Source organism: Elephas maximus, chromosome 9 (genome assembly GCF_024166365.1).
Source record: "Elephas maximus indicus isolate mEleMax1 chromosome 9, mEleMax1 primary haplotype, whole genome shotgun sequence".
Lineage (NCBI taxonomy): Eukaryota > Metazoa > Chordata > Mammalia > Proboscidea > Elephantidae > Elephas > Elephas maximus.
This window is the reverse complement of record NC_064827.1, coordinates 73,332,089-73,349,091: the sequence shown is the minus strand read 5'-3', so window position 1 is coordinate 73,349,091 and position 17,003 is coordinate 73,332,089. Positions and strand designations below refer to the sequence as shown.

The window sequence follows — 17,003 nt, the reverse complement described above, 5'->3', positions numbered from 1 at the left end:
AGGGTTGCTATGAGTCAGAAACAACTCTTCGGCACCTAACTACAACAACAAATACATATATATATATATACACACAGTGCCCTGGTGTTGTAACAGTTAAAACACTCAGCTGCTAACCAAAGGACTGGTGATTCAAACCCACACAGTGGCTCCACGAAAGAAAGATCTGGTGATCTGCTCCTGTAAAAACCCTGTGGGGCACTTCTACTCTGTCACATGGGGTTGCTATGAGTCAGAATCCACTCAACAGAACCCAAAAACTATATATATATATATATATATATATATATATATATAATTTTTTTCTGACCTTCACCAAAACATTGCGTGACAGAGTTTATTTTATTACCCTATTTTATGAGTGAGAAAATTGAGGTTAAGTGAAGTTATTTTAAGTCACCTTAGGTCACAAAGCTAGCAAATGGTGGAATCAGGATTTGAACTTGATCACTAAGATAACTCTGCAAGTTGATTTCCCCTGAATTCCTAAAATGGTGTCTCTGGCCTCATGGAGATTGTAGTACCCTCCTGCTCAAGAGTCTCTCCAAGGCACCCTTCATGTCTTGGTTTCTGAGGCTGTAGATGAATGGGTTCAGCATGGGTGTCACCACAGCATACATCACTACTGCAATCCTGTCCTTGCCAGCTGAGTCAGCGATGGAGGGAATGAAGTACACTCCAATAGCAGACATATAGAACAAGCAAACTGCTGAGAGGTGGGAGCCACAGGTGGAGAAGGCCTTCCACTTCCCACTTGCCGATGGGACCCTCACAATGGCAGCCACGATACGGATGTAAGAAGTGATGATTAGCAGGGGGATCAAGATGGTTAATGCCCCTCCCCAGTACATCAGCACACATTGGTTAGCATAAGTATTGGAACAAGAGAGCTTCAACAGGGGGAGAAGTTCACAAAAGAAGTGCGGAATGACGTTGCCAGCACAGAAGGATAACTGAGTCAGGAGAATTGTGTGAGTTAGAGAGTATAAATGAGCAAGTATTAGAGACATAGCCACCAGCAGGATGCAGCGCCTGGGACTCATGACCAAGGTGTAGTGAAGAGGGTGGCAGATAGCCACAAGCCGGTCATAAGCCATCACCGCCAGGAGGAAAACATCTAGACCAATGAACCACAGGAAGAAGTAGACCTGAGACAGGCATCCAGCATAGGGGATAGTGTTCTTGTGAGCCTGGATGCTCACCAGCATCCTGGGAACAGTGGTAGATGACAAACACAGGTCAGTGAAGGAGAAGTTGGCCAGGAAGAAGTACATGGGGGTGTGGAGGTGTGGATCTGAGCTGATGGCCGGGATGATGAGTAAGTTTCCCACCACAGTGACCAGGTACATGCCCAGAAAGATACCAAAGAGGAAAGGCTGCTGCTTCTGCTGCTCAGAGAGGCCCAGGAGGAGGAATTCAGAGACACTGGTATGGTTTTCTGGTTTCATGTCATTGGCATAACCAAGGAATAAAATGAAGGATGACACTTTAGGAGATTTCCTTGCCCTGAAATTGTTTCAATGAAAGCAAAAGCATAAAATAAAGATGGCCTCACAATATTAATAACAACAACAACAAAAAAATCCATTGCCATCCAGTCAATTCTCACTCATAGCGACCCCATAAGACAGCGTAGAACTGCCCCATAGAGTTTTCAAGGAGCGGCTGGTGGATTCGCACTGCCGACCTTTTGGTTAGCAGTCAAATGCTTAACCACTGTGCCACCAGGGCCCCCAGGATATTAATAGATGTGCATTATTTCATTGAAATCTTAAAAAGCCCTATGAGGTAGTTATTGTTATGTTCATTTTATTGATGAAGGAACTGAGTCTCCTAGAAAGAAATAGAGGTTAAGTTTAAACTGAGGCAATTCTGACTTTAAAATCTGTGACCTTAGCCTCTCCACTGCTCTGCCTCTACTAAGGCTTGTTTTTGTTATTGTAGATAGGTGCTGTTGAGTCTATTTTCAATGCAGCAACCCCATGTGACAGAGTAGAGCTGAACCATAGGGTTTTCTAGGTTATAATAAGAGTGGAAGAATATTTCAGATTCTGGAACAGTCAGTACAAACATGGGGATGAGTGCATGCATTTGGAGGAGAAGAAATAAGGCAAAGTGTGGCTCAGGTATAGCGAGTAAAAGGAGAGAGGTAAGAGAGCAGTTTGAAGAGGTAATCAGGAACAGATCATATATGTCCACAGAGTGCAAATTAGGGAAATTAGATATTTTCAGTGCAGTCAGAGGCTTGCAGGGGTGAAAGGGTGGTTAAGCCGGCAGACTGCCATGACCTGATTTTATGATATGGAAAGACCACTCTGCTACTACGTAGAGGACTGTAGGGGTAAGAGTGCAAGCAGGAAAACCAGTAAGGGAACACCTTTAGGACCCCTGGGTGGTAGCTGTGGAGATAGAGTGAAGTGGAGGGATTTGGGCTGTAGAGAGTTTAGTAACTTGCCCAAGGAACATGAGCAATGAATCTGGGCTCTAGAGTAAAAGGCTTTTCACCCCACCAGCTGTGCCCTTGGGGTACAAGTATTAAAAGGCTTTGAAGTAAAGGGGAAGGAATTAAGGTGATTTCCTTTATAAAGGAAATGGCTAAAAACATCTGAGAAATGATATCTTGACTATTTCTGAAATGGTAGAATCTTTGGAACATCCTGGAAACATCAGAAGACTGAAAGGAGGAGTACCAGAGATTTGGATGACTTTGAGTTATTTCCAAAAAGGGAAAGAATGGAAAAGGCAAAGGCTGCAGAGACAAGATTGTAGGTATAAGAAGCATTTATGAGATGTTTACTATGGGCTAATAACTTATATCATTTAATCCACACAGCCTATGAGCTATATGTCACCACCCTACATTTTCAGATCAGGAAACAGGTTAGCTGACGAGCCTAAAGTCACACAGCTAATAAGTGAACAGGAGCCTTGGTGGCACGGTGGTTAACAGCTCGGCTGGTAACCAAAAGGTCGGCAGTTCAAATTCACCACCCACTCCTTGGAAACCCTATGGAGTAGTTCTACTCTGTCCTATAGGATGACTATGAGTTGAAATCAACTGGACAGCAACGGATAGTAGTAATAAATGACCAAAATAGCATTCAAACTAAGGTCTCTCTTCTTCCAAACCTGGCAGTTGGTTCATTATGCAAAGCCACCTCCTGAGGCGGGCAGACCTTAATTTTTCCCATAGGTACCCACTACAGATATTTGTCAACTGCTTTGAGAATGTAACCACATGGAGTAGACCCATTCTTTGGAATGCTGCCAGAGTGATTCTATGGAGCCATGTTTATAGTTATTCATCTATTTAAATATTTACTGATTGCCTACTCTATGAGAGGAATACCTGTTATTTAAGGTTAATTGAAACAGGCACTGCCCTTGCCTTTATGGAGCTTACAGGTTAATAAAGGAGACTGGCAATAAACAATAAAACAAGTAAACATATATACACTGATTGGTGTTTAAAAAGGAGAGGCATGAAAGTACCACTGAGAAACTATAATTGGAGGACATAATTTATATTACAATTCAGGGAAAGCTTCTTCAGGAAGTTAAATGTAACGTAAGACCTAAAGTAGTAACTATGTCAAGAACAGAAGTAAGAAGAGTAGATATAAACTTTCCAGCATATGTGAAGGTCCTAAGACCAGTGTGGCTGGAGAAGAGTTAACAAGAGACATGGACATATGACCTTGACCCTCTGGCCATTACTGATTAAGCCATAAAGTCAACTGAATCAACTTTAGCTGGTCAGGTTGTCTTTTCAAAACTTGGAATTAGTGATATAGAGAGTCTAGCTAGTCTGTGTTTGGTTTTGATGATAAAAATTCATTTAGAGTTGAAAAAAGAGACAGTATCCTGGTCACAAGAGCCTTGTGTAAATCTTTGTAATGGAAGAACAGAAACTAAGAAAGTTGGAATAGACTTAGAGGAAACAGTAGTCAAGATACCTGGCATTCCAGGAAGACACAGTAGATATCTAATGATTTTACAATTTACTTTATTTCTCTTGAATTTTTTTTTCTATAGGAAGAGGCAGAAAGACTTAGTGCTCAAGAGTTCAGACTCTGGGGTAAGACAGACTCTGGCATCATATACTAGCTATGGGTAAATTACAAAACCTCTCAATGATAGCAACAACAATAGCAAGGAGAGCTAACAAGCATGTATTGAGTGTTAACATATTTCCAGGTACTGTGCTGAGTGCTTTACTTGTCTTATCTAATTGAATTTGTGCTATTTCATAAGACAAACTCTATTTTTTGAATAAGGAAACTGATATATAAAGAGATAAAGTAATTTGTCCCAGATTATACAGCTGGTAAATAGAAAATTCCAGACTTAAATTCTGGCCTGATTCAGCACTTACCCATCTGATTTCAACCAATCTCAGATGCTGTTGAGCAGTGGGATCTACAAATTCACATCACAGCCCCACCTGGAGACTCAGCCTCTTCTGCTTACAACGTAGGGAAAAAAATACCAGTGGTACTGGCACATGTGGGGTCGATTTCTAGAGTCACAGTCAGTGGAAGTGGGAAAGTGTGAGGTGGCTCATGCTGGGAATACTTACCAGGTTTGGAGGCTCCAGAGCTCTCATTAGTGGGAACAGAAAATAATTGTCTCTGAATCCCTTAAGAGAGGGAGCACACATTTTTAAGTGGGATTCCTGTTCTACTTGTAAACTCTCAGAGGCATGCCCAGTGTCCATCGCCATAGGATGCACTGCTCTGGGCTTGCTACTGTCACCAATCATCTCGTTGAGTGTCTTTCTCTTTTTCACTGTCCCATACTTTACCAAGCATGGTGTCCTTTTCTGGGGACTGATCCCTGTTGATAGCATGTGAAAAATAGGCAAGGCAATGTCTCACCATCCTCGCTTCAAAGGAGCATTTTGTCTGTACTCCTTTCAAAACAGATTTGTTCATTCTTCTGCAGTCCATAGTAGAGTCAATATTCTTTGCCAACACCATAATTCAAAAACATCAATTCTTCTTTGGTCTTCCTTATTCATTGTCCAGCTTTTGCATGCATATGAGGCCATTGACAACTCCATGGTTTGGGTCAGGCACATCTTAGTCTTCAAAGTGACGTCTTTGCTTTTTGGCACTTTAAAGAGGCCTTTTGCAGCTGATTTGCCAGATGCAGTGTGTCTTTTGGCTTCTTGACTGCTGCTTCCATGGATGTTGATTCTGGATCCAAGTAAAATGAAATCCTCGACAACTTCAATATTTTCTCTATTTATCATGATTTTACTTATAGGTCTAGTTGTGAGAATTTTTGTTTTCCTTTTGTTGACGTGTAATCTGCACTGATGGCTTTAGTCTTTGATCTTCATCAGTAAGTGCATCAAGTCCTCTTTGCTTTCAGCAGGCAAGGTTCTGTCATCTGCATATTGCAGGTTGTTAATGAGTTTTCATCCAGTCTTGATGCTACTTTCTTCTTCATGTAGCTTCTTGGGTTATTTACTGAGCATACAGATTGAATAAGTATGGTGAAAGGATACAACACTGATATACAACTTTCCTGATTTTAAACAACATAGTATCCCTTTTTCTATTCAAGTGACTGCTTCTTGGTCTATATATAGTTCCTCATGAGCACAATTAAGCATTCTGGAATTCCCATTCTTCATAATGTTGTACATAATTTGTTATGGTACACATAATCAAATGCTTTTGCATAGCCAAGAAAGCACAGGTCAACATCTTCCTGGTATTCTCTGCTTTCACCAAGATCCATCTGACATCAGCAATGATATCCCTTGTTCCATGGTCTCTTCTGTATTTTGCTTGAATTTCTGACAGTTCCCTGTCAATGTACTGCTGCAACCATTTTTGAATTATCTTCAGCAAAATTGTACTTTTGTGTGATAATAATGATATTGTTCGATAATTTCTGCATTCCACTGGATCATCTTTCTTTGGAATTGGCACAAATATGGACCTCTTCCAGTCAGTTGGCCAGGTAGCTATCTTCCAAATTTCTTGGCACAGGCAAGTAAGTGCGTCCAGTGTTGCATCTGCTTGTTGAAACATCTCAACTGTATTTTGTCAGTTCCTGAAGACTTGTTTTTCACCAATGCCTTCAGTGCAGCTTGGACTTCTTCCTTAAATACCATCCATTCTTGATCGTCTACTACCTCCTGAAATGGTTGAAAGTCAACCTATTCTTTTTGGTACATTGACTCTGTGTATTCCTTTCATATTCTTTTGATGCTTCCTGAGTCATTCAATATTTTGCCCATGCAATCCTTCAATATTGCAATTTGAACATCGAAAATTTTCTTCAGTTATTTCACCTTGAGAAATGCAGAGCATGTTCTTCCTTTCTGGTTTTCTAATTCCAGGTCTTTGCACATTTCATTATAATACTTTGTCTTCTCAAGCCACCCTTTGAAATCTTCTGTTCAGCTCTTTTACTTCAGCATTTATTCCATTCACTTTAGATATCCTATGTTCAAGAGCAAGATTCAGGGTCTCTCCTGACATTTATTTTGTTCTTTCCTATCTTTTTAATGATCTTTTTGCTTTCTTCATGTAACATGCCCTTGACGCCATCCCACAACTCATCTGGTTTTCGGTCATTAGTATACAATGTGTCAAATCTATTCTTTAAATAATCACTCAATTCAGGTGAGATATACTCAAGATGGAATTTTGGCTCTGATGGACTTGTCTTAATTTTCTCCAGCTTCGATTTGCATAGGAACAATTGGTGGTCTGTTCCATACTTGGCCTCTGTCCTTGTACTGACTGATGATATTGAGCTTCTTCATCTTCTCTTTCCGCAGATATAGTCAATTTGAATCCTATGTATTTCATCTGGCAAAGTCCACGAGTATAGTATTTGCCATGAATAAGTTGTTCTTGCAAAATTCTATCATGTGATCTCCAGCATAGTTTCTATCACCAAGGTTATATTTTCCAATTACTGATCCTTCATCTTGGTTTCCAACTTCTGAATTCCAATTATCAGTAATTATCAATGCGTCTTGATTGCATGTTTGATCAATTTCAGACTGCAGAAGTTGGTAATAATCTTCAGTTTCCTCATCTTTGGTATTAGTGGTTTGTGCATAAATTTGAGTAATAGTCATATTAACTGGTCTTCCTTGTAGGCATATGGATATTATCCTATCCCTGACAGTGTTGTACTTCAGGATAGATCTTGAAATGTTCTTCTTGATGATGAATTCCTCTGGAATTTGTCATTCCCAGCATAACAGAGCATATGATTTTCAGATTCAACATGGCCGATATGGTCCATTTCAGCTCACTAATGCCTAGGATATTGCTCTTTATGCCTTCCATTTCATTTTCGACTGCTTCAAGTTTTTCTAGATTCATGGTTCATATATTCCACATTCTATTATTAACAGATGTTTGCAGTTGTTTCTTTTCATTTTGAGTCATCCCACATTAGCAAATGAAGGTACCAAAAACTATAATCCATTCACAGCATTAAAATCAACTCTACTTTGAGGAGATAGCTTTTCTGCAGTTGTCTTTTGAGTGTCTTCCAACCTGAGGGGTTCATCTTCTGGCACTTTATCAGATAATGTTCTGCTGCTTTTCATAGAGTTTTCAGTGGACAATTTTTTTAGAAGTAGATTGCCAGGTCCTTCTTTCTAGTCTGTCTTAGTCTGGAAGTTCTGCTGAAACCTGTCCACCAAGGGTGACCCTGCTGGTACTTGAAATACTGGCGGCAAAGCTTCCAGTATCACAGCTGCATACAAGCCACCACAGTACAACAAACTGACATTAAATAAATATACACAATATTTTAACCCATTATAATGTAGATCAACTTTTAAATACATTTCCAGTTTTGAACTATTATTAATAGGGCTACTGTGAATAGTCTTGTAAATATCTTTTGGTAAGTGTTAGTCATCTAGTGCTGCTGTAACAGAAATACCAGAAGTGGATGGCTTTAACAAAGAGAAGTTTATTCTTTCACAGTACAGGAGGCTAGAAGTCCAAATTCAGGTTGTCAGCTCCAGGGATAGGCTTTCTCTGTCAGCTCTGGAGAACAGTCCTTTTCATCAATCTTTCCCTGGACTAGGAGTTTCTCCACCCAGGACCCATGGGTCCAAAGGACACTCTCTGCTCCCAGTGCTGCTTTCTTGATGGTATGAGTTCCACCTGTCTCCCTGCTTGCTTCCCTCTCTTTTATATATCAAAAGAGATTGGCTTAAGACACTATCTAATCTTGTAGATCTCTTCAATATAACTGCCAGTAATCCATTTTATTAACATCATAGTGACAGGACTTATAACACAGCCTCAGCAAGACTTGAATTGCTAGTCTGCTGTTGTTTGTATTTTTTTGATATAAACTGAATGGGAACATTCTTAATATGTCTGTTTTCTGGAGCCCTGGTGGCACAGTGGTTAAGAGCTCAGCTGCTAACCAAAAGGTTGGCAGTTGGAATCCACCAGCCAATCCCTGGAAACCCTGTGGGTCAGTTCTACTCTCTTCTATAGGGTTTTATGAGTTGGAATTGACAGCAATGGGATTATTGGTTATTTGCTTATCTTTTTTTGTGAATTAGCTATTGATTTCTTTTGCTTATTTTTCTATTGTTTTTTGCCCTTTTTTCTTACATGTATATGTAATATTTATGTCATGTGTCAATATACTATTATATTACATGCTTTATTAATGCACTATTACGTTATTATACATGATAATATATTATTGATATATATCTATATATATGATAATATATTATTGATACATAGCTTATATTTATATTTTTTGTATTTTATTTTTGTATTGACAATAGATAGAGAGGTGATTAATGGATAGATATAGACTATTTTCCAAGTCTGTGAGTTGCTTTATCACTCTAAATGATATATTTTGGTGAATAGCAGTTCTTAAATTTAATGTAGTCCAATTTTTCATTTGTTCATTTATAGTTTTTTTATTTTATTTTTACCTGAACAAATACATATGTAAAGATACTCTCCTACATTATTTCCAAAAAGCCTTTGTTATTTTTTTAACCTCTCATATTTAGATCTTTGATACTTTCGGATGTGGTTTTTGTTTATGGTATGAATTATAATTCTTCTTCTTTATGGCTATTCAGTTACCCCAGTGCCTCATTGAAAAGGCCATTCTTTTCTCACTGCATTACAGTATCACCTTTTCATGTATCAGGTGATCATATATAAGTAGGTTTTTTTCTGTTTCATTGGTTTATCTATTCTTTTTACAACACCACACTGCTGTAGTTACAACATAGTTATGATAACTCTTAGTACTTAGCAGTGTAATTCCTCCTGTTATTCTTCCTGCAAGGTTATTTTGGCTATTTGCAGCTGTTTGTATTTCTATGTGAATTTTAGAATCATTTTGACAACTCACACACACATACACACACAAAGATACTGGTAAGGTTTTTATTGAAATTGCTGGAGCAATTGAATATCCATATGGAATATCCATACCTCTTCAACTGAAAGAGATAGGTATTTATGAGTATGCCCAAGAAAGGCGATCCAACCAAATTCGGGAATTATTGAACAATATCGTTAATGTCACACACAAGTAAAATTTCTGAAGATTGTTCAAAAGCGGCTGCAACAGTATTTAGACAGGTAACTGCCAGAAGTTCAAGCTGGATTCAGAAGAGGATGTGGAACCAGGGATATCATTGCTGGCGTCAGATGGATCCTGGCTGAAAGCAGAGAATACCAGAAAGATGTCTATCTGTGTTTTATTGACTACACAAAGGCATTTGACTGTGTGGATTATAACAAATTATGAAAAACATTGTGAAGAATGGGAATTCCAGAACACTTAATTTTGCTCATGAGGAACCATACATAGATCAAGAGGCAAACATTCAAACAGAACAAGGGGATACTGTGTGGTTTAAAGTCTGGAAAGGTGTGCATCATGATTGTATCCTTTCACCATACTTATTCAGTCTGTATGCTGACCAAATAATATGACAAGCTGGACTGTATGAAGGAAAGCAGAGCATCGGGATTGGAAGAAGACTCATTAACAACCTGAGATATGCAGATGACACAACCTTGCTTGCTGAAAGTGAAGAGGACTTGAAGCACTTACTGATGAAGTTCAAAGATCACAGCCTTCAGTATGGATTACACCTCGACATAAAACAAAAATCCTCACAACTGGACCCATAAGCAACATCATGATAAATGGAGAAAAGATTGAAGTTGTCAAAGATTTCATTTTACTTGGATCCACAATCAACACCTATGGAAGCAACAGTCAAGAAATCAAAAGACCCATTGCATTGGGAAAATCTGCAAAAAAAAAAACCTCTTTAAAGTGTTAAAAAGCAAAGATGTCACCTTGAAGACTAAGGTGTATGTGACCCAAGCCATGGTATTTTCAATCGCATCATATGCATGCAAAAGCTGGACAATGAATAAGAAAGACTGAAGAAGAATTGGTGCCTTAGAATTGTGTGTTGATGAAGAACATTGACTATACAAATGAAGAATGAACAAATCTCTCTTGGATGAAGTACAACCAAAATGCTCATTAGAAGAAAGGATGGAAAGACTGCATCTCATATACTTTGGACATATTATCAGGAAGGATCAGTCCCTGGAGAAGGCCATCATGCTTAAGAGTAGAGGGCCAGTGGAAAATAAGAAGCCCCTCAAGAAGATGGGCTGCAACAATGGGCTCAAGCATAATGATCATTAGGATGACGCAGAACGGGGCAGTGTTTAGTTTTGTTGTACACAGGGTCACTATGACTCTGAACCAACTCAATGGCACCTAACAACAACATGGAAAGCACAAGGAGTTTTTAATAGGTTGAATTTTAACTCTCAAATATATGAAGGTTTAATTAGGCAGCAAGTCAATAATAATTAAAAAAAAAAGTTGCCATCGCGTCTATTCCGGCTCATAGGGACCCTATAGGATGGAGTAGAACTGCCCACATAGGGTTCCAAGGAGTGGCTGGTGGATTCGAACTGCCGACCTTTTGGTTAGCAGCCAACCTCTTAACCACTGTGTCACCAAGGCTCCAATAATGATTTAACACATGTAATAACATGATTTATATGTTTGATCTAATGATTACACGAAGAACACTAGATTCAAAACTGTGAGAATATTCACTCTACTTGAGCCAAAAACAAAATTATAAAGATGAATGGGAATGTGAATTACTGCTTTGGGGGTACTGAGTTTCTGTTTGGGTGATGAGAAACTTTTGGAAACTGATAGTGGTAATTGTTGTACAACATGATAAATGTAATTAATGCCACTAAATTCTATGCTTAAAAATGGTAATTTTTGTTATGTGTACTTTACCACAATTTCAAAAATTAAATGAGTTTCTAGAAAAAAAGGATGATATATTAGCTTATAAGAAAGACTCAATAATGTTAAACAGATCACTTTACATCTCCATAATCCTCGAGGAAAACGAGAAATCGGTAGACTTAACTCTGTAAGAACTCTGAAAAGCAAATGGGGTGTTGCAATGACAAAGCAAATGCAGGATGAATAAAAAGGGAACTTTTAAATGACAGGAAAAGGTTTATTTTTGACTGCCTGTACCTCTCCTACTTTCCAGCTCAGCTGCAGCAGTGATGGCAGCAGTGGACCCTGGGCTGCGCTCTCAGAGAAGGGGCCTGACTTCTGATTTTGGATTGAGCAGACCAGGTTTTGCTAGTCAATTATGTGTGTGTGTGTGTGTGTGTGTGTTCTGATCTCTCTGGGGGCTGCCTGAAGGACAGAATCAGGGTGCTCGCCCAGGCTAAGAAGGAGTGGTGAGAAATGCCTGAAAAGCTGTGACTGTCCTCAGTCACATGGGGCTGAAATAATGTGATTAGAGTATGTACCTAATGCCTAAGGGCTGAAGGAGGAGCATGAGTGAGAGTTTCTTCCAGAAATTAATGCTTTCAAAAGCACCGTGTATATGGGGGAATTGAGAAAGCCACATACATGCTGAGGACAAAATGTACACACAGAAAAAACTAAGAAGACCCTATGCTTTCACCTTGAGAGGAATCCTAAGCATACTGAAAACAAGCCTAATTTGGAATGTTGAAATGAATTGGAGGGCACCTGGCTTTTATTTTTTTTTGTTTTTTCTACCGTCAGAAATATTCATGGATCTTTTTTTTATGCAGCAGAATTTGCGTGTCCAATTGCCAGGTCCTTAGGTGCTGACAGTTGCATTGGGGGCAGCAGCTGGACCCCACATTTCTGTGTCCAATCTTCGGGTTAGTGGGAGGCAAGAGGTCATTTTGATATTGACTTTCTGATTCTTGGGTTTCAGCTCCACCGCTTTTTTTTTTGTAATACAACATTCTAATGTTAGGCTTCTGATTGCCCTCCTACCTGACTGGATAAGAGATAGCATACCAGGTGGGTCCAATTTATATTATTCTTTGAGTTATTCTTGGAGACTCAACCTACAGCCTATGATCCATGATCCTATAATGCTTCCAATGACTTTATAAGCACCCAATTTTATGAATTTACTCCATTTCTGTTTAAAACATTTATGGTGGTTTCTTTTCCCCTACACAGAAATTTGATTAATACAATAGATAATTAAATGTAGTCTTGATCCTGGAATAGCTACGATACTGGACTTCTTATATAGATAGACAGAAAACTTCAGGTCCAAATAAAAGCATCACAACTGATTTCTAATATAGAAGTAAAAATTATTTTTCTTTTTTAAATAGTTAATTTTCTGTAAGAAATCCTCTGCCTCATCCTTGTAGCAGAATATATAAGAATCTCATCTAGTATTTGTTGACAACATGGAATTTTCTAGCAGTCTTTTTCCACAGTAGAAAGAGATGATTTTACTTTTCTATTAAAGAAGAGAAATATCAACTTTATCTCCAGAGCAATCACCAGATAACCAAAGTATAGTTATTGTTTATGACAATGTAACATAAAAATTTTAAATATATTTAAATCTATAGTTATCAATGTAGCATTTCTTTGAATAAATATGAGTTGAAAAAGAATGATGAACAGAGAAAGCAAAAAATTCATAATTTCATCACCTTGGGATAGCCACTGTTAATATTTTAGTATTTTTTTCCTAGTCATGTAGCACTATTTTCTATTAACATTATTAAAAAAAAACTCACTGCCGTCATCCAGTCGATTCTGACTCATAGCAACCCTATAGGACAGAGTAGAACGGCCGTTTAGGGCTTCCAAGAAGAGCCTGGTGGATTAGAATTGCCTACCTCTTGGTTAGCTTCCAAACTCTTAACCACTACACCACCAGAGTTTCCATTAACATTATCCTGGATTTAGATTTTCAGGCCTTTAAAGATATGCTACTAAAGAATTAGCAAGTCCACACAATAGTCTATCATGTCATATCAATACACCATAATTTAATCAACTATGTCCTACTAATTGAATTTGGATGGTTTCTGTTCTCATCTGATTAACAACTTTGTATAAAAATTCTTAACTTTTTTTTTTTTTTACTTTTTTCTTCATCAGATTTTGTGAAGTGAAAGAGTAGGTCGTGATGTACAAATATTTTTAGTACCTGTGATAAATACTGTCAACTTATTTCCTGGAAAGTGGTGCTAATTTATGTTCCCAGTACTACCAGCATTTGAGAGTACCTCTCTTGCTTGCCCCTCTACAGTATTAATTGTTATTTTAAAAGCCAGTTTTAATATCTAACAGTATTTTAAAATATAAATGTGACATGGTATTATTTCTAAAATACTTCATTATTCTGTGTTATATAAAGGACTATTTCTATTCTCAGAATTTTATTTGCTGTACTTCCAATACACAGTGGCTTCTTAGATAACATATGAAGTATCTAAATTTTCATTTACAAAAAGAAATGCTTTTCCTTATTAAAGCACATTAAAGTTTGATGATAGGTTAAAAAATGTCAATTGAAGGGACACGTAACTTCTGTGGGAAAAAGTAAAGTAATTTTTTACTTCTGGATTACTTATTTACAATATATGTGCTATTCTTTCTCACTCATTCTCTCTGCCTAAACAATATCCCCTTTATATTCTGAGTCTGGTGACTCGCAATCCTATAGAGGTGATTTCAAAAGTTGGGAATGGAGAAATGGATGGAGTATAACCATAAAACCATTCAGCATATGCCTTGCACCTAAAATTTTCTGGGCTTAGAAATCTCTCCAGACATGTGTGAAATTATTTTGGTTTAAAAAGCTCCCCTTTGAAAATGCAAATTTTCCTAGGAAAGAATGAGCTTTATTCATAAATAGAGCATATCTTTTTTAAAAGATATAATTATATTTAGCTGAGTGCCCCAGGAAAGAGAGTTTTGATTGAGATCACTACTATAATGTATTGATGCAGGGAGAGAACCAGCTTTAAATAGCCAGTAAACTACATGATGTCAGAAACCTGGGTGACTGGAGGAGAGGACTGGGGATGTTAGTGGTAGGAAATTAGTTCAGAAAAAGATTACTCACAAACACAAAACTTGCATTTTCTGACTTTTGTTTTTGCAGTAGAAATTGCAGTTGTAAATTGATGTGGTCAGGGACAAGTAACCTGATTCAAGGCTAGGATGGTCTAGTCTAGTTTCTCCAGTTGTCTCATTAATCTAACCTCTTCTCTCCAAGGAGAAGGGACAGAGCGGGTAAGGGGAGGGAATGGCCAATGAGAAACACATGAAGGTACCCAATATTCTTTTTTTTTTTTTTTAATCTCTGGGATGCCTTGCTAATCATTAGAGCATTTTTCTGTGCCCCCCTCAATTTTATTTTATTATTCTAAAAATACATACATTTTTTAAAGTGTAGATATAAAAATAAAATCATGACTTGTAATCCCACTGCAAAAAGATAACCACGGTTTAGCTGTGCGACTTCTTACAACACCAATTTCCACCAGACTACTTTTCATCAGATTATTATCCTAAAATTCCCAACACATGTGTTTTTTTAGGGAATATGTTATGACAGAACCTAGAGAATCACTTGTGCACTCAGTACACGACTGGCACACAGCAGGCATACAACAAATAATGACTTCTTTTTAACATTTCTCACAATAACATAAAGAAGGGCTTTTAAATAGCTGAAGAAATGAAATATTGAGGAAATACAATAAAATACATTTTTTAAAATTCTCCATAGCCTGTGATAGCCACAGCAATATTGGCCTTATTTATGCCCCCAAACTTTTCTGTTTCTTTAAAAACTTCCTGATGTGACCTCCACAATGTGGTATGATAGAAAGAGAATGAGCATCAGAAGCAAACTTACCTGGTTTTGCCAAGTGTTTAGTTATTCAACATCCTAAGTCACAGTTTTCACAATTCTACGTCAAAGAACTGGTGTGAGGAGCAATGAGAAACATTGCAGGTAGTCAAGAAATGGTTATATTCTTCATCTCATCCCATGTTTCCCAAAGGGCAGAATTTCTTGACTCCAGAGCCATACATCATATGCCTTGGTTCATGTGGCTAATGTGCTGATTTTAGAGGAGAGGAGAGGAAACATTTTTTCTGCTCTTAGTAATGGGTGCCTCACTGGTACTGGGAGAGAGACTGAGGCAGAAATATCTCAATCCACAGCCTAAGAAGTGGAAATATCCTTTCTGTTACACCGCTAAGTGTAGCATAAAAGTTACCTGGTAACTGTCCCTTAAAATCAGTCTGAGAGTGGTGGAGTCATTGAAGTGATGGGAGGGCAGGGGTTGGTCCAGATGCCAGAATCAGGTATTACTGTCATGGTAAGAGGGATGTTTTCCCACTGCCAAAAAGTTTACGCAAAGCTGCCTTCATGTCTTTGTTCCTTAAGCTATAGATGAATGGGTTTAGCATGGGAATAACCACATTATAGAGAATGGCAGCCCTACTCTCACTCTCTGTAGAGTGAGTTGATGGAGGAAGTAAATACACACCCATAACAGACACGAAGAAGAGCAAGACCACTGTGAGATGAGAGCCACAGGTGGAGAAGGCCTTCCACCGCCCCCCAGGAGATGAGATGCTAAACACAGCCCAGGAGATTCGGACATAGGAGAGGACAATCAGCAGGAGGGGAGCAGTGAGAAACATCAGGCCCATAGTGATGATCATCAGCTCGTTAATGCCGGTATCTGAGCAGGCAAGTTTCAGTAGAGCACTGGGATCACAGTAGAAGTGGGGGATAGCTTTCTGGGCACAGAAAGCCAGACAAGTCATCAGCAATGTGTGCGTCAGGGCAGGGCAGTTGGTTAGCAGCCAGCACATGCCCAGCATTAGTGCACAGAGTTTGGGACTCATAGCTGTGCTGTAATGGAGTGGCTGGCAGATAGCCACATAGCGGTCATATGCCATTACAGCCAGGAGGCAATTGTCAAGGCCACCAAATGTGATAAGGAAATACAGCTGTGTAAGGCACCCAGAATAGGAAATGGCCTGGCTTTGAGTATAAATGTTGGCTAGCATTTTGGGGATCGAGGTAGAACTGAAACAGGCATCAGCTAATGACAGGTTGGCCAGAAAGAAGTACATAGGAGTGTGAAGGTGTGGGTCAGAGCTGATGGCCAGGATGATGATCAAGTTCCCCACTACAGTGACCAGGTACATGCCCAGGAAGATGCAAAATAGGAGAAGCTGCTGCTCCGGCTGCTCAGAGAGTCCTAGAAGGAGGAAGTCTGAAACAGTAGTTTGGTTCACTCTGCCTGGTTTCCCCATCCCTTGTAGTCCTTGTTACCTGTGTAGATAAAACCCTTACATGTGTCAGTATTTAATTATTAATTTGCAGATATGTATCTACGACTCTGAGTTACAGAACTGTGGTATGTTAAGAAGGAGAATTAATAGCCCTTGTCAATGAGAATCTTTGGATATAACTGGGAATACAAGAAAATACTCATGGGATGTTTAGATAACAGTCAAGGTAATATCCAGTCAAATATAAATAGTGCCATCTTTTTTTTTTTTTTATGTTATAGTAGGGTCCAGACAAAGGATATCAGTTTGACCAGAGATGTCAATGTGGGCTATTTGGAGAG

General features: G+C 38.6%; 1 protein-coding gene and 1 pseudogene across 1 annotated transcript; both read right to left on the bottom strand.

Moving 5' to 3' along the window:
• Nucleotides 1-506: 506 nt before the first annotated feature.
• On the bottom strand, nucleotides 507-1,448 carry LOC126082871 (olfactory receptor 1G1-like). The gene has a single exon (XM_049895956.1). The coding sequence runs from the start codon at nucleotides 1,446-1,448 to the stop codon at nucleotides 507-509; it is 942 nt and encodes a 313-aa protein (XP_049751913.1).
• A 14,281-nt stretch (nucleotides 1,449-15,729) lies between these two features.
• LOC126082468 (olfactory receptor 1N2-like) lies at nucleotides 15,730-16,725 on the bottom strand (annotated as a pseudogene).
• Nucleotides 16,726-17,003: the final 278 nt, after the last annotated feature.